The sequence below is a fragment of the Delphinus delphis genome, chromosome 5 (assembly GCF_949987515.2).
Source record: "Delphinus delphis chromosome 5, mDelDel1.2, whole genome shotgun sequence".
Taxonomy (NCBI): Eukaryota; Metazoa; Chordata; class Mammalia; order Artiodactyla; family Delphinidae; genus Delphinus; species Delphinus delphis.
Window position 1 is genome coordinate 40,686,236 of NC_082687.1, and position 22,186 is coordinate 40,708,421.

General features: G+C 37.3%; 2 protein-coding genes across 3 annotated transcripts in view; one reads left to right on the forward strand and one right to left on the reverse strand.

The window, feature by feature from the left end:
* Positions 1-4,025, forward strand: part of LOC132425364 (placenta-specific gene 8 protein) — a 37,898-nt gene extending 33,873 nt beyond the window's left edge. The window contains exon 5 of the mRNA XM_060011668.1: positions 3,701-4,025. The gene's annotated coding sequence lies outside the window, so the exon portion shown is untranslated. The remainder of the gene's footprint in view (positions 1-3,700) is intronic.
* A 5,838-nt stretch (positions 4,026-9,863) lies between these two features.
* Positions 9,864-22,186, reverse strand: part of COPS4 (COP9 signalosome subunit 4) — a 36,957-nt gene continuing 24,634 nt past the window's right edge. Inside the window, exons 8-10 of one of the 2 annotated variants that reach the window (XM_060012252.1) lie at positions 17,459-17,574; positions 15,187-15,271; positions 9,864-10,386 (exon numbers count right to left, since the gene is read on the reverse strand). In XM_060012252.1, the coding sequence (XP_059868235.1) occupies positions 10,253-10,386; positions 15,187-15,271; positions 17,459-17,574 (335 nt within the window). In that variant the 3' untranslated portion in view covers positions 9,864-10,252. The remainder of the gene's footprint in view (positions 10,387-15,186; positions 15,272-17,458; positions 17,575-22,186) is intronic. The other variant, XM_060012253.1, reaches the window with a different exon arrangement.

The window sequence follows — 22,186 nt, forward strand, 5'->3', positions numbered from 1 at the left end:
ACCACTCTTATTCAACATAGTTTTGGAAGTTTTAGCCACAGCAATCAGAGAAGAAAAGGAAATAAAAGGAATCCAAATTGGAAAAGAAGAAGTAAAGCTGTCACTGTTTGCAGATGACATGATACTATACATAGAGAATCCTAAAGATGCTACCAGAAAACTACTAGAGCTAATCAATGAATTTGGTAAAGTAGCAGGATACAAAATTAATGTACAGAAATCTCTGGCATTCCTATACACTAAGGATGAAAAATCTGAAAGTGAAATCAAGGAAACACTCCCATTTACCATTGCAACAAAAAGAATAAAATATCTAGGAAGGTTCCTTAAAAAGGAATTTTTTAAGGTTCCTTAAAAAACTACAAATAGAACTACCCATAGTTCTATTATAGACCCAGCAATCATAGTTCTATCAATCAATGTGATACACCAAAATCAGAGAAGGAAAAGAAATAAAAGAAATACAAATCAGAAAAGAAGAAGTAAAAGTGTCACTCTTTGCAGATGACATGATACTATACATAGAGAATCCTAAGGATGCTACCAGAAAACTACTAGAACTAAACAATGAATTTGGTAAAGTAACAGGTTACACAATTAATGTACAGAAATCTCTTGCATTCCTATACATTAATGATGAAAAAACTGAAAGAGAAATTAAGGAAGCAATCCCATTTATCACTGCAACAAAAAGAATAAAATACCTAGGAATAAACCTTCCTAAGGACACAAAAGAACTGTATGCAGAAAACTATAAGACACTGATGAAAGAAATTAAAGACGATACAGACAGATGGAGAGATAAACCATGTACTTGGAGGGGAAGAATCAACATTGTTAAAATTACTATATTACCCAAAGCAATCTACAGATTCAGTGCAATCCCTGTCAAGCTACCAATGGCATTTATCATAGAACTAGAACAAAAATTTTTACAATTTGCTTGGAAGCACAAAAGACCCTGAACAGCCAAAGCAATATTGAGAAAGAAAAACGGAGCTGGAGGAATCAGGCTCCCTGACTTCGGACTATACTACAAAGCTACAGTAATCAAGATAGTATGGTACTGGCACAAAAACAGAAATATAGATCAATGGAATGGAATAGAAAGCACACAGTTAAACCCACACACATACGGTCACCTTATCTTAGACAAAGGAGGCAAGAATATACAATGGAGAAAAGACAGCCTCTTCAATAAGTGGTTCTGGGAAAACTGGACATCTACATGTAAAAGAATGAAATTAGAACACTCCCTAACACTGTATACAAAAATAAACTCAAAATGGATTAAAGACCTAAATGTAAGGCCAGACACTATTAAACTCTTAGAGGAAAACATAGGCAGAACACTCTATGACATAAATCACAGCAAGATCCTTTTTGACCCACCTCCTAGAGAAATGGAAATGAAAACAAAAATAAACAAATGGGACCTAATGAAACTTAAAACCTTTTGCACAGCAAAGGAAACCATAAACAAGACGAAAAGACAGCATTCAGAATGGGAGAAAATATTTGCAAATGAAGCAACAGACAAAGCATTAATCTCCAAAATATACAAGCAGCTCAATATCAAAAAAAAAAAATAACCCAATCCAAAAATGGGCAGAAGGCTTAAATAGACCTTTCTCCAAAGAAGATATACAGATTGCCAACAAACACAGGAAAGGATGCTCAATATCACTAATCATTAGAGAAATGCAAATCAAAACCACAATGAGGTATCACCTCACACTGGTCAGAATGGCCATCATCAAAAAATCTACAAACAATAAATGTTGGCGAGGGTGTGGAGAAATGGGAACCCTCTTGCACTGTTGGTGGAATGTAAATTGATACAGCCACTATGGAGAACATTATGGAGGTTCCAAAAAACTAAAAATAGAACTACCGTACAACCCAGCAATCCCACTACTGGGCATATACCCTGAGAAAACCATAATTCAAAAAGAGGCATGGGGCTTCCCTGGTGGTGCAGTGGTTAAGAATCCGCCTGCCAATGCAGAAGACACAGGTTTGAGCCTTGGTCCGGGAAGATCACACATGTCTCAGAGCAGCAAAGCCCATGTGCCACAACTACTGAGCCTGCGTTCTAGAGCCCGTGAGCCACAACGACTGAAGCCTGTGCGCCTAGAGTCCATGCTCCATAACAAGAGGAGCCACCACAGTGAGAAGCATGCACGCTGCAACAAAGAGTAGCCCCTGCTCGCTGCATTTAGTGAGAGCCCATGCACAGCAGCAAAGATCCAATGCAGCCTATAAATTAATTAATTAATTAATTAATAAAAAGAGTCATGTACCACAGTGTTCACTGCAACACTATTTGTAATAGCCAGGACATGGGAGCAACCTAAATGTCCATCAAGAGATGAATGGATAAAGAAGATGTGGCACATGTATACAATGGAATATTACTTGGCCATAAAAAGAAACGAACTTGAGTTATTTATAGTGAGGTGGATGGACCTAGAGTCTGTCATACAGAGTGAATTAAGTCAGAAAGAGAAAGACAAATACCATATGCTAACACATATATATGAAATCTGACAGAAAAAAAAAGGTTCTGATGAACCTAGGTACAGGACAGGAATAAAGATGCAGAGGTAGAGAATGGACTTGAGGACACGGGGAGGGGGAAGGGTAAGCTGGGACAAAGTGAAAGAGTGGCATGGACATATATACACTACCAAATGTAAAATAGATAGCTAGTGGGAAGCAGCTGCATAGCACAGGGAGATCAGCTCGGTGTTTTGTGACCACCTAGAGGGGTGGGATAGGGAGGGTGGGAGGGAGGCTCAAGAGGGATGGGATATGCGGATATATGTATACATATAGCTGATTCACTTTGTTATATAGCAGAAACTAACACAACATTGTAAAGCAATTATATGCCAATAAAAATGTTAAAAACAAACAAGGAAGGGAGAATAGACAAATCTCCCAGAAATACAGAATTTTAAATAATTTATGTAGGTACACCTCCCCCAAGGAGATAGAGCATAATTCCCCACCCCTTAAGTGTGGGTTTGCATAGCAACTTTCTTTCAAAATGTGTAGTATGAAAAGGAGGGAAAAAACTAACTTCACAGTGGAAAAACCTGACAAAACTACCTCAGCCAGTTAATATCAAAGTTAACATCATCAGTGGTGTCCTGTTGATAGCACGTACCCCTAAAATGATGTGATGAGATTGGCACCTTACCTCTAGGGTTTTCCTCTCAAAACCCCACAACTCCAGTCTAACCATGAGAAAAACATTAGACAAACAAAAATTGAGACCCATTGTACAAAATACAAAAATTGAGGCAGATTCTCCTCAAAAGTGTCAAGATCATCAAAAACAAGGAATGTTTGAGAAACTATTGCAGTTTAGAGGAGCCTAAGGAAACATGATGACTAAAGGTAATACACCAGCTAGATGGGATCCTGGAACAGCAAAGGAACATTAGGTAAAAACTGAGGAATCTAAATAAAGGATAGGATTTGATTAATAATCTATCAACATTGGTTCGTGGTCACAAACCTAACACAGTAAGATGTTAACCAATAAGGGAACTGGTGCAAGTTATATGGGAACTCTCTATACTATCTTTGCAACTTTTCTGTAAATCTAAAATGATTCTAAAATTAGACCTTTATTAAAATTTAAAAAGTAGATTGAGAAAATTTAACCCTATTTTTTGTCTGTCCCTTATAGGTGAAGAGCTCTTTTTTTTCTTTCCTTTTTCCTGTGGTCTCTCTCCTGACCTCGTGAAGAGCTCTTACTGAAGCAACTAAAACCAGCTCTACACCTCTTCAGCTTGAGTGCTTCTCCACTTTTTGCAATTGAAATATGATTGGTATGTTTAATCACAATCAATGGGGTAAAAAAAAATTGAACTTTGATTTATTTTAAAGGAGTGTTGTCCCTTAGTTTTTCTAAATGGTCCAGCTTAGTTTCTCCTTGCTATTAAATTTTCTGGCTTATAAATTTTGTATTACATTTAAAATATAAACCAAATAAAAGATTTTACTAACATGAATCTTTATGCTTCTTTGCTCTCAATAAAATGTCCTTACGTCATTAGTCAATTTCAGGGGTCAATCTCATAATTTGGTTCTCGTAGTTTGGTTTCCTAACAGGAGATTTCGGTCCACAGCTACTCAGCTCTCTTTCCTCTAAGAAGTTTAAGAGATAGAGAAAACGGCTACAGACAACTATTCTAAGACACTTATGGTACATTTAGCCAACACTTTTGCTCCTTTTCACGTAATCTATAAGCATTATCAATGCTGACAAAGCAACAATGCGCTATGCTCTGCTTCCCAACTGCATACCTGATGGTTTCATTGTTGTGTTATTGATTTTCTTTCTCTTTTGGATATGAAGTATCAGAGCAAGTAATAAAAATTCAATTCAATATGATTCAATTTTGGTTAAATATTGATGCATAAATGTATGAAGAAACTATTTTTTTCACATTTCTCAACCTGTTTGATCCTCTGCAACATTGTACCCTGATGAAAATCTCACTTCCTAATTTCCTTTCGTTCTCCTCCTACACTTCTGAGTCCATTTCATTTGTTGGGGTGGGGGGTTGAGGGAGGCAAAACTATCTTCTAGAATTAGATATTTCACTATAAGTATATTGTGAAATTTCAGTGAGATAAAATGTAAAAGCACCTGGAACTTAAGACGCATTCAACAAACTTGAGTGTTTTGCCCTTCTTTACTTGCCTTATAGATGTAGGTACTTTGCAATGTTCTTTCCTGGGTCCACTCCTTTTACAACTCATGTTCTTCTTAGAGTCCTCTACTCCCGTGTCTTCAAACGCCCCTATACACCAAGGAAGACTGTATTCCCAGTTTCTCCCTTACTATTGATCTTCAGAATGTCTCTTCAGCTGCCTACTAAACAAGTCCATATGGATGTGCCCTACCCCTTCTCTACACAACAGGTCAAAAGATATTACCACTCAGTTGTTTAAGGTGAGAAATCTAGATATCAGTGAAACCTGAACTGTCTCAGCATACCATTCTCCCTTCTCACATCTAATCCAACACCAACTTCTGTCACTTAAACTCCACTTAATACCCCCAATGGATGATCTATTTTGTTTGTTGCTGTATCTGTGGTGCCTAGAAGAATGCCTGACACCTAGTAGATACATACTGAAATCATTTATTGAATGAATTAATCTGTCCTCTCTTCTTTGTCTGCACTGCCATGGATGTAGTCCAAGCCCTAATTATGTCTTTGGAGACTCACATTCATAGCTCCTGAATTAGTGTCTCTGCCTCTAGTAACTCCAGCTCCCATTGCCTTCTCTCCAGTCCATCCTATACACAGCTTGCCATGAGTAAACTGTAAACATCCTAAAAAAATTTGCCTGGTGCTTCACAATATAACCTTAATCTACCTCGTTAGCCTATTCTCCCACTATTTTTTCACTCTACAAATTCCCTATTTTCCCTACTTTGAACACACATACTTTTTTCAAATTTCAAATTCCAGCTCTTCATTGTTATATATATAGGAAAGAAACTGACTTTTGTATATTAACCTTGTATCCAGCAACTTTGCTATAACTGCTTATTAGTTGCTGGAAATTTTTTTTTGTTTTTGATTCCTTGGGATTTTCTACATAATCATGTCAACTTTGAATATAGTTTTATTTCTTCCTTCCCAGTCTGTATTTAAAGTTTAATTTCCTTTTCTAGAGTTATTGCATTACCTAGGACTTCCAGTACAAAGTTTAATAGGAGTGGTGAGGGAATTCCCAGTGGTTAGGACTCCACACTTTCACTGCCAAGGGTGTGGGTTGGGGAATTAAGATCTGAAAAGTCATGAGGTAAGGCCAAAAAAAAAAAAGTGTGGTGAGAGCAAACAACTTCACTTTGTTCCTGATCTTAGGGGGAAAGAATCTAGCAATCTAGTTTCTCACCATTATGATGTTAGCTATAGGTTTTTTGTACACGCTCCTTATTAAATTGAGGAAGTTCCCCCTGTATTCCTAGTTTGCTGAAAGTTTTTATCATGAGTAGGTGTTGGATTTTGTAAAATGATTTTTCTGTACCTATTGATGTGATCAAATGATTTTTCTTCTTTAGCTTTTAGATGTGATGGATTACATTAACTGATTTTTGGATGTTGAGCCAATTTACACACCTGGAATAAATCCCACTTGGTCATGGTGTATACTTCTTTCTCTGTACTGCTGGACTTGATTCGCCAATATTTTGTTAAGAATTTTTGCATCTATGTTCATGATAGATATTGGACTGCAGTTTTCCTTTCTTGTAATGTCTTTATCTGCTTTTGGTGGAAGGGTGATGCTTGCCTCATAGAATGGATTAAGAAATGTTCTCTGCTTCTATTTTCTGAAAGAGATTATAGAGAGTTGGTGTGATTTCTTCCTTATATGTTTCATAGAATTCACCAGTAAACCCATCTGGGCCTGGTGCTTTCTGTCATGGAAGGTTATTAATTATTGATTAAAAATTTTTAATAGATATAGGCCTATTTAGATTATTTCTTCTTGTGAGGTTTTTGGTAATTATGTCTCTCAAAGAAATTGGTCCATTTCATCTAGGTTATCAAATCTGCCAGCACAGAGTTGTTCATATTATTCCTTAATTATCCTTCTATTCTTCATAGGATCTGTAGTGATGGCCCCCTTCATTCCTGATATTAGTAATTTGCCTTCTCTTTTTATCTTAGTCTGGCTAGAGTTACCAATTCTATTGATCTTGTCAAAGAACCAGACTTTGGTTTCATTGATTTTCTTTATCAACTTCCTGTTTTCAAGTTTCACTGATTTACACTCTATTATAATTTTTATTATTTCTTCCCTTCTTCTTACTTTGGATTTAATTTGCTTTTTTTCTAGTTTCCTAATGTGGAAGCTTAAATTATTGACCTTGGATCTTTATTCTTTCCTAAGATATGCACTGCTTTCACTGCAACCCACAAATTTTGATAAGTTGTATTTTCATTTTCATTTAGTTCAAAATATTTTTAAATTTCTCTTGAGATTTCTTTCTTTTCTTTTTTTTTTTTTTTTTGCGGTACACAGGCCTCTCACTGTTGTGGCCTCTCCCGTTGCGGAGCACAGGCTCCGGACGCGCAGGCCCAGCAGCCATGGCTCATGGACCTAGCCACTCCACGGCATCTTGCCAGACCGGGGCATGAACCCACGTCCCCTGCATCAGCAGGCGGACTCTCAAACACTGCACCACCAGGGAAGCCCGAGATTTCTTCTTTAATCCATATGTTATTTAGAAGTATTTTGTTTATTTTTTATTTATCGGCTGTGTCAGGTCTTAGTTGCAGCATGTGGGATATTTGTTGCGGTATGGAGGATCTTTCGTTGTGGCACGAGGGCTCTTCACTGTGGCTCACAGGCATCTCTCAAGTTGTGGCACACAGGCTCCAGGGTTTGTGGGCTCTGTAGTTTGTGGCATGCGGACTCTCTAGTTGAGGCACATGGGCTTAGCTGCCCCACAGCATGTGGGATCTTAGTTCCCCGACCAAGGATCAAACCCACATCCCCTGCATTGGAAGGCAGATTCTTTACCACTGGACCACCAGGGAAGTCCTGAAGCATGTTGTTTAATCTCCAAGTTTTGAGGGAATTTCCAGGTATCTTTCTGTTATTGATTTTCAGTTTCATTTCACTGTGGTCTAAAAGCATACATTTTAGGATATCTATTTTTTTTTTAACTTGTTAAGGTGTGTTTTATGGCCCAAGATGTGGTCTACCTTCATGAATGTTCTATGTGAGCTTGAGTGTACTCTGCTGTTGTTGGATGAAGTGGTTTAGAAATAACAATTAGATCCAATTGATTGATGGTGCTGTTGAGTTCAACTATGTCCTTACTACTTTTCTGCCTGCTGAATCTGTCCATTGCTGATAGATGGGTATTGAAATCTCCAAATATAGTAGTGGCCTCGCCTACTTCTTCTTGCAGTTCTATCAGTTTGGGCCACATGTATTTTGACACTCTATTGTTGATGCTCTGATTTTAACTGAGCAGTTTATGATTACATTTTCTCCATCCTCTTAGCTATCAACTATATTTTTAAAAATTTTACAGTTCCGAAACTTCAATTTGTCTGCTTACATTACCCATCTGTCCTTGCATGTTGTCTACTTTTTCCATGAGAGCCGTTAGCAAATTAAACATAGCTGTTTTAAATTTCTATTCTGTTCTGAGAATTTCAACATCCCTGCCATATCTGAGTCTGGCTCTCATGCTTGATTTGTCTCTTCAAATTGTGCTTTTTCTTACCTTTGATCACCCTTTGTAACTTTTTTGGTTGGAGGCCAGACATGATGTATCAGGAAATAGGAACTGAGGCAATTAGTCTTTTAGTAGAAGGTTTTATGTTAATCTAGATAGGAGCTAGGCAGTACTTAACATTTTCTGTAGCTCTAAGTGGCAGAGGCTTGTTTCCTCTGTTTTCCTTGTTGTTTTGTCTTCTTCCCTGTTGTGTTTTTTCCCTAAGAATTCTTTGTTAAAGAGTCTGTCTTGGAGCTCTCAGTCATACTGAACAGATACTACACTGGAACTCTGTTGTCATGGTGGTAGGGTATTTGGGAAGCATTCAATAATCTTATATCTCTGTCTTTTATTTGGCCTGGGTCCCTGGGCTGTGATTTTCAGAAGTATTTCTTAGACATTTTTTTCTCTTCTCCCATGATATAAGAAGGCTAAAGGGGGCTGAGATTGTCTAACTTGCTTTTCCTCAGGTGAGATAAGGCTCTGGTAGAGTAATTTCCTTCAGAGGGCAGGACTTTGTCATGGAAAATGATATGGGTGTATTTCAAAATAGTTATCTTCTCCTCCCCTGAAACACAAGGGGATCCCTGATCTTAATCATGAGAACTTGGTGGGGTTCCTGGGGATAAATCCTATAAAGTGTGGAGGTTCTCCTAAGAGTGGGGTTTTTAACTGTCAAGGCAGTTAGCATCCAGTAACTTGTCAAAGTTACCATTTCACTGTTCATATCAGTTACTGGCCCAAGCAGGTCTGCTCCTGGTAAGCTGATCTCTAATGTGATTCTATCTGGCTGTTTCTCCAGTTTGGGAGTGGTGGTTTGCCCTATGACCTCAATTCTCCTTCAGATCTAATAAAAGGCATTGATTTTTCTGCCTGTTCAGCCTTTTTCTTATGATTCCATTTTCTCCATCCTCTCTTAGCATATCAACTATATTTTTTAAAATTTTATAGTTCTGAAATTTCAATCTGTCTGCTTACATTATCCATCTGTCCTTGCATGTTGTGGGATATGTCTTGCTGTGAGGATGGAGTGATGACTTCAGCTCCTTATATGCTGGAGCTGAAACTGGTAATTGCCTACAAACTCTTTTATTTTTTATTATTTTTATTTATTTATTTTTTTTTGTGGTACGTGGGCCTCTCACGGTTGTGGCCTCTCCCATTGCGGAGCACAGGCTCCAGACGTGCAGGCTCAGCGGCCATGGCTCACGGGCCCAGCCTCTTCGCGGCACGTGGGATCCTCCCAGACCAGGGCACGAACCTGCATCCCCTGCATCGGCAGATGGACTCTCAACCACTGCTCCACCAAGGAAGCTCCCAAACTCTTTTTTAAAAGTTCTTCCCTGTTTTCACTATAAAGCAAGGCTGAAATAATCCTGAGGAGTCTTCCCTGATCTCTCTCTGCTAAGTGAAAAGCTCCTGCCTATGTACTCTAGTACTTGGTACAACTACAAGTATTTCATATATTGACTCTTAGCTCTGTGACTCTGTGAATGCCTGGAGAACAGGCTTTTTGGCTTATCTTTGCATTTCTTGCATATGGTATAAATAAGTGTCTGCTTAATTGAAAGGAAAAAGGAACAAAACACTGTTCACTAATTAAAAACAAAGTACTACTTTTATTTGGCTCACTTCTCCATTTATTAGATAACCACATGTGGAGAGGCACAAAGCACTTAAGTTTTACATAACTACAAAGTTATCACAAATCCCAAACTTTTTAGCCACAGATACTTCACTTACTCTGTTTAAAGAAAAAGCTTTCAAAACATCTGAGTTAGCCTGATACAGAGACCCTGAATAAATGGGAACTACATATTTTTAAATGCTTGTACTTCCTGCTCTAATAATGTCTTCTTTAAATTGAATCCAGCATGAAAGGGATTGAAATATGTAAGGTCATGATGCAAATGCTTTTGAGAGATAGTGAAATTAATCTGTACAACATGGAAAAAGATGTAATGTGCACAGAAGGTCTGCAAGGATTCACTGAGCCATCTGGGCTTCCATGGCTTGTGCTGTCCATTCTGGTGCTGTCTGACTGATTTTCTCCAAAAGGTTATTCACTTGGAAACAAAGCGATTGGATCTGTTTGTCCCATGTTGGCAGGGCTTCTCGTGCTAAAGAAAAAAGGAATAATGTACAAAGTTGAAATTACTCCTTTGCAACCACAGTGAATGTTGAGTTAGAAGATAAATACAGTAACATTGATTTTTAAAAGTTTACTCCAAAAATCTTAGTTAATGAAATTAAGCTAATTAAAAAATAGTTAAGAAAAGTACCCCAATCACTGGTACAAAGTATAAACAAAACAAAACAAAAAACACAAAATAAAACCAAACCACCTCAACTGCAGCAGTCAGACAGACAACTTCACTGAGGCCACCTGTTCCCTCACCAATGTCTACTGCTTCGTAAGACACTGCCACCAACTGGGGAAAGTGAAACTTGAAAACACTACGATCAGTGAAAGAAGCTAAAAGGTCACATATTGTATGGTTTCATTCATATCAAATATCCAGAACAGGTAAATCCATAGAGACAGAATAGAAATTGGTTGCCAGGGGTTGGGGAGAGAGGTATGAGGAGCAATTGCTTAAGGGGCATGGGATTTCCTTTTGGGAAGATGAAAATGTTCTGGAACTAGGTAGAGATGGTGGTTGCATAACACTGTAAACATACTAAATGTTACTGAATTTTTCACTTTTAAATGATTAATTTCATGTTATGTGAACTTCAACTCAATTAAAAAATAGTAGTGGAGGAATAGGTATTCCTTTATTAACAGTAAAATTTACTATAAATTTATTACCTAATATTGTTACAGATCAATGGAACCAAATAGAGTACAGAAATAGATCCGAACATATATGTGGAACCTAATATACGCCAAAGATCAGAAAGGATATTTTATTTAATAAAAGATATCTGCATAATTGGCAATCCATCTTAAAACAAATAACTAGACCATGCCTTAAAATTATACACAAAAATGAACTGCAGACAGATTAAATTTCTAAATATAAAACAATAAATAAAATATTAGAAGAAATTTTAGGAAAATATTAATTTTATCCCAAAATGAGGGAGACTTTCTTTTTTTTTTAACATCTTTATTGGAGTATAATTGCTTTACAATGGTGTGTTAGTTTCTGCTTTATAACAAAGTGAATCAGCTATACATATATCCCCATATCCCCTCCCTCTTGCGTCTCCCTCCCACCCTCCCTATCCCACCCCTCTAGGTGGGAGGGAGACTTTCCTAATCAATACAGAAAACACAAAAGCCATAAAATTAAAAATGGACATATTTGGCTGCAAAAGAGCTTTTAAATGTGTTTATGGCATGCATTGCGTTACAGAAACACAACTGACAGAAAGAGAAAAATATCTGTAACAGATAGGAAAGGTGTGGAGGGGGAATGAAGGAAATAGACAAGAAAAACTAACATGAATTCACAGAAAAGGAAATACTAATGGCCAATACATGGAAAGATATTAAACTTCACTAGTGCCAAGGAAATGCACAATAAAACAATAACATAGTATTTTCCCCTCAACAATTGGCAAAAGATAAAAAGAAGAAGAATATCCAGATCTTAAATATTCATTCTCTCATATTGGTGGAAGTGTAAATGGCTACACCTTTCTGGAAAGCAAACTGGCAGTAGCTATTAAGAATCAAAATATGTATATCCTCTGATGCAAAGTATGCAACTTCTGAGACTCTGTTCTATAGAACTAAGTGTCCCAGTATATAAAGATACGCACAAGGAAACCACCTGAATGTCCATCAACAGGTGAATAGTTGAACTCCACGAAATACTATGCAGCTATTAAAACAAATAAATTAGATTTATATCTAGTGACTTGCAAATATATTCACGGTACATTAACTTAAAAAAAAAAAAAACCACTTTGGGACTTCCCTGGTGGTCCAGTGGCTAAGACTCTGAGCTTCCACTGCAGGGGGCATGGGCTAGATCCCTGGTCGGGGAAGTTCCACGTGCCAAGCAGTGTGGCCAAAAAACCCCCCAAACAAACAAACAAACAAAAAACAAAAAACACTTCATAGAACACTATGTACTTTAAAGTATAATGCCACTTTAAAAAATCTCTACATGTTTTTACTTATCTATATAAGCATGTAGAAAGGCACACGAGACTTTAGACTGACATTAGTTATGCCAGGCAGCTGGGATCAGAAGAATGCAGGTGAAAGTGGAAAGACATTACGGACTCTTCCTTTATTCATCCTTGTAATGTTTTACTTCTTATTATGAGCAGATTTACCATTGTAGTTTTTAAATCTAAGAAAATTAGAAAGTAAAATATCCCATATTCTATCAAGTTGGTATACGTTAATTTAAATTGTGTTTACTTTGTGACGCTTCTGCTATACTCTTCATCATACACTGTGTTTGCTCATTCAATAATTATTTATTTCCCACTTACAACGTGCAGGGCACTGGAAAAGATGTTGGATATACCATGGAGAACAAGAGACACTTAATATCTATCACTAGGAAGCTGAGCTTGGTTAACAGAAACAGACATTTAGACAAATTCAGAAATTCAGGGTGACAAGCATGTATGACTTAAAGCCATACCTAACCTGGGAAGTCAGGAAAATCATTATTGATTAACATTGTTCAAACTAAGACATGGGGACAAACAGAAGATGGCTGGAGAGGCTGCTTGTGGAGAGGGATGACTATTTTGGAATGTTTCAAGTGGGAAAGAATTTACAATGCTGGAAAAAACAAAAAGTCCTGTGAGCTGGATTGGAAAGAGAAAACCATAAAGGATCATGCAGGACCTTTTGGAGACTTTGTAGAATCTTACTCTACAAGCAATGGGGAAGCCATTCATCAGCATGTCAAGGAAGAGAGTCACATTTAATAATTTGGTTTTTATTTCTTTTTTCTGTTTGTTCACATTTTTAAAAGATCACAATCCCTCTGGCTCTACTAGGGCAACTGGACTAGAAAGGAGCTATTGTAGATGTGAGAAAAAAAGCTAAAAGGCTATTTCTTAAGCCCAGAAGGGGTTTCAGGGGTTCAGAACAGGCTGGTGACAGTAAGAAATGAAGAAAAGTACATGGATTCCAGATACACTACAAGGTAAAATTCGAAGGATTCTGGGCAGTGAAGAAGAGAAGGGGTCAAGGATAAGGAATGCTGGAGAAAGCGAACAGTGTAGTTTCTGGCTGGCTGGCTGTTTTGGGAGGCAGGCAGTGGAGGAGATAGTGAATTCAGTTCTGGGTATATTCATTCTGAGAAGCCCACGAAGCAATCAGGTGGGAAACACCTATTAATCAATTAGAGCTGCTGAACCTGGGACTCAGAAGGGAGATTTACACTAGAAATCTAAGCGCTGTCTGCATAGAGATGGTAACTGAATCAATGGGAATAGGTGAGATTACCTAGGGTAACAGTAGAGGAGAAAAAGGCCAAGGAGTATGTCCCAAGCAACCCCAATATTTAAATTTAAAGCACTATAGAATCTACAAAGACAACTGGGAAGAATACCTGGAGAAATAGGAGGAAAAACAGGAGAACAGGGTGAAGGAGATGACAGAAGTCAAGAAGGGGCGGGGGCACTCAAAAAGGAGTGAGTGATCAACCCTATTCAATATGTGGAAAAGTCAGGATGAAGCCTGAAAGATAAAAGGATTTTTGTTAAAATGGAAGAGACCTGACCATGTTTAAATATTGATAAAAAGAAGCCAACAGAGAAGAAAAGGATGAAAATAGACAAAATAATTGCTAAGCTCAGGTTCCTAAAAAAGATTTCTTTTGGAGCAGGGAGTGGCAGAGTTCAGAGAAGGGATCCAAAGTACAAGAGGAAGAACTGGAGAGAGAGATAGAAACCATCTCCCATAAAACACGGAAGAAGAAAAAGACAGAATTAGATCTATATTGAACAGAGAGTGAAGGAGGAGAAAAGTCAGAGGTTTAGGAAAATGAAATTTGAAATAGTCATTGCAGAGTAGGGAAAAAGTGGACTAGAGAAAAGTATCAAGAATCCCAGGCAGCGTCGAGAATTCAGGACCTTGAATTTTGCAGTGGTATCAATCTGTCTGGTGCTCTGACTCTTCTCCAGCAACGTTAGTTAGTTACTTAAGTACAGGCATGGAAAAGATGGAGAATGGGTTCATTCAAGGTGAAGTTTTGCTGGACAGCAGGAACAAAAAGTTCGCAGGCAAGTGTTCTGGGGCATCTGTAAAAGAAGTAACTGAATCATGAAAATGATTGAAATCCTGATTTCATGATTCACGATGAATCATGAAATCTAAGCTGGATAGGAAGAACAGTAAAGGTTAAAAAAGGGCTGAGCTGACTGAAAGAAAGTGAAAGCAAATAGACCAGAGGCTCCAGTGCAGTCAAGGAAGAGGTGAGGTAGAAGTACCTGAGAAAGACCACTAGAAAGGCTGGGAAAAGGTCATGGTCAGAGTGGGATACTTCAAATTAAAACTGTACAAGTGGAATGGTTCTGGGTAAGGTCCAGGGCATAAATGAGGTGGGAAGAAGGGCTGAGGAGGTATTAGACAATGAGAAAGACAAGAGATCTACTTACCTGTCTGTCTTCATCAGTTTAGTGAGCGGCTGAACAGGAAATGCAACTGTCATTTCTACATGCCCAATACACGGTATGTGGTCAATAAATGTTTGGTGAGTAAATGAGTGAACTAACATAACAATTCCAATTTCAAATTTTTCCACGGCATAGAAAATGCTGCATTAATTAGATTCATGAATATAAGTTCATAAAAATTATTTTAAATTATTTCTTTGGGAAATAAGCTCATTCCAGTAGTAAGATTCTGGGTCAAAGGAAATTGCTCAACATGTTTTAATCACAAATATACAACACTTCACTGCCATTTCATTATGATATAAACAAGCAAAACTTCTTACTTTCAAAATGAACTATTCCATCAATCTGATCAATAAATCCATTCATACGTCCTTCTGTTATCATTTGCGATGCTATCTTTTCTGCCTGTTTAAAAAAAACAATAAATTCTTAGACACTTTAATTATCATTTCTAGTTATTCACATATTCTCACCAAGAGAACTGAAAGCTCTTGGTTTAGCTACCCGTCACTAAACTTTACGTATGTGTTCATCTGCCAATCATTACAAGAATAAATCCTGTAAATCTGCCTGTTATATCCCCCCAATTCTTTCTGGGTACAATCCATTATTTTAAGTTAATTGGGATCTGTTTTTCTTGTTGTAAGATTTTAAGCAAGAATCTAGCCTTCTAACCAACTTTTCTCTCTGCTCAAAATCAAACTAACAATTTTTCCTCTCACTGGGATCCACATCTCAAAAAAATCCCTAGCTTTTCTTATTTTATTTCATTTCAATTTTCACAGTATTTATCACCCCCAAAACTCTCTAAGACAGTAATATTTTTGAAGAAAATATTGAAAGGAGGAATAATGTTCAAATTTAAAAGGGAAACGAAAGGATTTAAAAGACCATTAAAGGGGAGCAAAAGGTCCTCTACCTAATTCCTAAAGAAATACTTCATGTTTACTGTCTGTTTAGTAAACTGGGTTGTGACAGTCATTTTAGTAACTCTGACCATCTTCACAATCAACCCTAAATCACTCTTGAACAGACTGTGACTAGCATTTATTGTTAAAAACATATTCACTTCCCTTAGTCTCAGCAAGGGATCAATACGTCAAAGCCTAAGAAGAAAGCACCTTTTAATGGTAACTGAAGCCTTGGTTCCGAAATTGTTCCACGTCCTTTACTGTGTGTTGAATGTGTACATGTAAAGGAATTGTATTAGAAAATACTAAATTTAAATTTCAGTAACAGATAAAAGGGGATGTGACCATAACTACATGACTCTAAGCTCTACAAGTTTTGTAGTGAGGTGGATGGACTTGGAGTCTGTCATACAGAGTGAAGTAAGTCAGAAAGAGAAAAACAAATACCGTATGCTAACACATATATATGGAATCTAAAAAAAAATTGTTCTGAAGAACCTAGGGGCAGGACAGGAATAATGACGCAGACGTAGAGAATGGACTTGAGGACACAGGGAGGGGGAAGGGTAAGCTGGGACAAAGTGAAAGAGTGGCATGTACATATATACACTACCAAATGTAAAATAGATAGCTAGCGGGAAGCAGCCGCATAGCACAGGGAGTTCAGCTCGGTGCTTTGTGACCACCTAGAGGGGTGGGATAGGGAGGGTGGGAGGGAGACGCAAGAGGGAGGAGATATGGGGATATATGTATACATATAGCTGATTCACTTTGTTATACAGCAGAATCTAACACAACAATATAAAGCAATTATACTCCAATAAAGATGTTAAAAAAAAAAGTTGTACAAGTTAGGTAAAAGTAAGGTTGATTGCTTGCTTTTACTGTTACTTAAAATTAAGAGAATGTTTTATAGATGTTACGTGAAATACCCTCTACATACGACCGGTACTTTTTGGGAATTTATACATAGCCAACCAAACGTTACCATGACTAAGAATAAAATTAACTCCCTAATAACTCAGTCAACTTCTTAAGTTAAATCAAGCACAGAAGTTACAATAGAATAGCCCAGAGTATTACCATAGTCATTCTCTCAAAGAGATGAACTTTTTAAACTTTGAGTCAATCTAGGGCAGAAAAAAGAATTAAGGCATAGATCAAATGTTAGTTAAAAATCAGAAACCACTATGAAGTGGATTTAAACAGATACTAAACAAAGATATTCTTATAAAATGGGTATCATAACCTGGAACCCCTTTAAGATTTCCATTCTAGGTCACTTTACCATAAAATACAACTTAAAAAAAAAACCAAATCAAAGAAAATTCCATTACAGTACTATTTTGACATTCAAATAATTTATTTCCATTTACCTTAGGCTTTTAATGTATATTTTTGTTGCAACTGCCAATATTTATCAATTACAGTCGTCTCTTGGTATCCATGGGGGATTGGTTCCAGTAGCCCCCATGAATACCAAAATCCATGGATGCTCAAGACCCTTATATAAAATGTAGTAGTACAATGAATACAGTTGGCCCTCCAAAATATTCCTCCAAAATATCCACAAATTTTGTATCCGCAGATATGGAGGTCCAACTGTATATATTTTATTTTCTCTTTATGTCAATAATTTAGTCTCTTAACTTCCTTTTATGTATTGGAAATAAGAAAATACCTTAGCTGCAGGAATCTCTAAAAGGGCTCCAAGTTCCTCAAAGGTAATATTATTATATAATTTGCTTGCAGACAATAAATTGTGTTCAATAACAGCTCTGTCCAAGATGCTAGAACCTTAAATATAAATAAGAATGTTATAACTTTGAAACTAGTTTTACACTCTTAAAAGATGCATCTTGTTAAAAATTTTCTAGGCAGGTACTAACTCATAATCATTGCCTTTATTCTTATCAAAAATTTAAAAGTAACCAAAATCCCTTAATACATTTTGAATAACATGCAGTTAAATACAAATAACATTTAGAAAATGATTGGCAAGTATTTATTAACTAGCTGAACAGATTTAATCCTCTGGGTTTGGGGTTTTGCTTCCTCGGACTAGCTACCAACTTCACTAACTTTTCTTTTCTTGCTATAAGCACATACTTTTATTAGCAAGCAGCAGCAAAACAATCATGCAAACGATCATGCTGTTTGTAAGCCTGATAAGTCAAAAAATACTGCTCAATGGAAATATCTCTATTCCCCTGGGCACTTCACAAGCACTTTACTCTGAGGCAAACGTGAGAAATGTTTGGAAGGCAGGATCCCTTCATGAGATATCAGGCATAGGATCCTCCCTTAAGTAAGATAATACAGGGCATGACAAAGTTATGGACCTCAGGCCCCATCCTGAAGGTGTGGCTCACTCACTTCTTTTTTTTTCCTTTCCAGTTTTATTGAAATATAATTGACATATAACATTGTATTTATTTAAGGTGTACAACATAGTGAGTTGATATATGTATATATTGTGAATTGATTACCACTATAAGTTTAGTTAATTAACATCATCACCTCACACAGTTACAATTTTTTTTCTTGTGACAACTTTTAAGATCTACTTTTTTAGCAACTTTCCAGTATAAAGACCTAAATAAACAGGAAAATATGGAAGACTTAATATTGCTAAGATGGCAGTACTCTCCAAATTGATCTACAAATTCAGTGCAATCCCAACTGGCTTCTTTGCAGAAACTGACAAGCTGATCTTAAAATCTATATGGAAATTCAAAGGACCCACAGAAGCCAAAACAATTTTGAAAAAGAACAAAGTGGGAAGACTCAAATTTTCTGATTTCAAAACTTACTACAAGGGACTTCTCTGGTGGCACAGTGGTTAAGAATCTGCCTGCCAAAGCAGAGGACGTGGGTTCGATCCCTGGGCCAGGAAGATCCCACCTGCCGCAGAGCAACTAAGCCCGTGTGCCACAACTACTGAGCCTGCGCTCTAGAGCCTGCAAGCCACAACTACTGAGCCCACATGCCACAATTACTGAAGCCCGCGTGCTACAACTACTGAAGCCTGTGCACCTAGAGCCCATGCTCTGCAACAAGAGAAGCCACCGCAATGAGAAGCCTGCGCGCCACAATGAAGAGTAGCCCCTGCTCGCTGCAACAAGAGAAAGCCCACGTGCAGCTACGGAGACCCAACGCAGCCAAAACTTAAAAATTAAAAAAAAAAAAACTTACTACAAAGATACAGCAACCAAGACAGTGTGGTACTGGCATGAGGACAGGCATACAGAATAATGGAACAGAATTTAGAGTCCAGAAATAAACTCACATTTACAGTCAACTGATTGTCAACAAAGATGCCAAGGCAATTCAGTGGGGAAATAAGAGTCTTTCCAACAAATGGTGCTGGGACAACTGAATATTCACATGCAAAATAATAAAGTTGGACCCCTACTTTACACCATATACAAAAATTAACTCAAAATGAATCAAAGACCTAAATGTAAGAGCTACAATTATAAAATTTACAGAAGAGGGGCTTCCCTGGTGGCGCAGTGGTTGAGAGTCCCCCTGCTGATGCAGGGGACGCGGGTTTGTGCCCTGGTCCAGGAAGATCCCACATGCCGCGGAGCGACTGGGCCCGTGAGTCATGGCCGCTGAGCCTGCGCGTCCGGAGCCTGTGCTCCGCAACGGAAGAGGCCACAACAGTGAGAGTCCCGCGTACCAAAAAAAAAAAAAAAAAAAAAAAAATTTACAGAAGAAAATAGAACAACTTTTCATAACCTTGGATTAGGCAATGGTTTCTTAGATACAACACTGTAAGCACAAGCCACAAAAGAAAAAACATAAATTGGACTTCATCAAAATTAATAACTTTTGTGTTTCAAAAGATACCATCAACAAAGTGAAGAAACAACACACAGAATGGGAGAAAATATTTGCCAATCATTTATCTGATAATAAGATCTAGAATGTATAAAGAATTCTTACAATTCAATAATAAAAGCATAAATAACCCAATTTAAAAGTGGTCAATAAGCATATGAAAAGGTGCTTAACACCATTAGCCCCCAGGGAAATACAAATCAAAACCACAATAAGATACCACATTTCATACCCACTAGGATGACTAAATCAAAAAGACAGATAATATAACAAGTGTGGGAGAAAATATGGAGAAAACGGAACCCTCACACACAGCTGGCAGGAATGTAAAATGGTGCAGCCACTTTGGAAAACAGTCTGGCAGCTCCTCGAAAGACTAAATATAGAGTTACCATATGACCCAGTACTTCCACTCCTAGATATACATCCAAGAGAATTAAAAGCTTATGTCCACACAAAAACTTTTACATAAATGTTCACAGCAGTATTATTAATAGCCAAATAGTGAAAATAACCTAAATGTCCACTAACTGATGAAGAAATAAAATGTGGTTAACAGAATGTTATTTGGCAATAAAAGTGAATGAAGTACTGATGCACACTACAACATGGATGAACCTTGAAAACATCACGTTAAGTGAAAGAAGCCAGTCACAAAAGATCATATATTGTATGATTCCATTTATATGAAATGTCCAGAACAGGCAAATCTCTAGAGCAGAAAGTAGACTAGTAGTTACATTGTAAAACTCTGAGAATATACTGAAACCACTGAATTGTAATAACAAAACTATGTCTCAAGGTTGCTAGCCTTAGGGTTGTAATGACAATAAACAAAGATGTCCAAGAAAGATAAATAAGGAAGGCAATAAAGTCTAAAATGGAAGAGGAAGAAGACAAAATGCCTGTCCTATATATTGATACATAGTCTCCTATGAGAAATTTGAAAATCATTTGCATTCTCTGAGATCCTAGTGAACAGCCCTCATTTGAGAAAAGAATTATCTGATGTTATCTTTTTTTTTTCATGGCCAGAATGCTCAAAGTCAAATGTGAAGCTCAACTACATCAATTCTAGAAACTCTTTCTTATTTATCTAGCTTTTGTTTGTCAGATATCTTCTTGCAAAAGAATTTATTTAAAGCTGCTCAGAATACACAGAAGACAAGAAAATTTTAAAGTTAAAAAGAAAAAGAATAACAACAATCAAAACACACACATTACAGGTGGGCTACAAGTTTAATTTTTTAAACTTTCTAGCAGCCCATCAAATTAAGAAAGCTGGGACTTCCCTGGCGGCACAGTGGTTAAGAATCCTCCTGCCAATGCAGGGGACACGGTTGGAGCCCTGGTCTGGGAAGATCCCACATGCCATGGAGCAACTAAGCCCGTGCGCCACAACTACTGAGCCTGTGTTCTAGAGCCTGTGAGCCACAACTACTGAGCCTGCACTCTAGAGCCCACAGGCCACAACTACTGAGCCCACATGCCACAACTACTGAAGCCCGTGTGCCTAGAGCCCATGCTCCGCAACAAGAGAAGCCACCGCAATGAGAAGCTCACAAACCGCAACAAAGAGTAGGCCCCACTCACTGCAACTAGAGAAAGCCCAAGCGCAGCAACGAAGACACAATGCAGCAGAAAATAAAAATAAATAAATACATTTTTTTTTAAAAATTAAGAAAACCAACCAGTTTATCAACTCACAGTGTTTAAATAAGATAAAAATCAATTGCTCCGGAGAATCACAACTAATCCTAAGACTGAAAAGGAATTTTTCTGAGGATCTGCATAAAGAATATCCTATAGAATAAATATCTCCTTTAGACAGAAAGATAATAATCAATTGATTTGTTTCTTAAAGTACAATTAAATAAAAGAAATTCTATAGGTCAATATAATTGCTTCAATAATCTGTAACTCAGGGCAGTAAGACTGGTGAGGTATATACCTTTCAGCCAAATCTTACATAAATAATTCTTTACAGCTAGATTCTCTTCAATATGGGATGACAGTGAATCCAAGGCAATGAGTCTGACAGCTCTGCACGTTTGTCTTGACCTTTTCCATGTTTCTGGTGGCCTACATCTATATTTTTATTATCATGTGTGTTACTGTTATAAGCTACTTTAAAACCTCTGTAGATAAACATACATAAAATAATTGATGTTATGAACAAGCATCTATTACAAAATTCTTTCCCAGCAAAGGCAGTCTGACTTAAGCAAATACCTAGGAAACATGACACCAAGTTCTATTCTTATTGGAAACACTTTCCCCTCAGTAACCTTGGGCAAGCTATTGTGCCAAATTTTGCTCTAAAATAGGACTGGATAATTATGCTCTGTTACAAATTGATGTTTAAGATTAATTAAGGTACTTATCAAATGGTTTGAGTCTGTAAAAAACCAGGCGCTATAAGCCTAGCCTATAATTCTTCTGCTCTTAAGAGTTTCCAAAAAATGCTTTATTCCATGAAATGCTTTCCAATAGAGCTACTCTTATACTTCAAACTCATATCTGTGTATAATATTCATCTTCAGTCAATACTTCTTTTATCAAG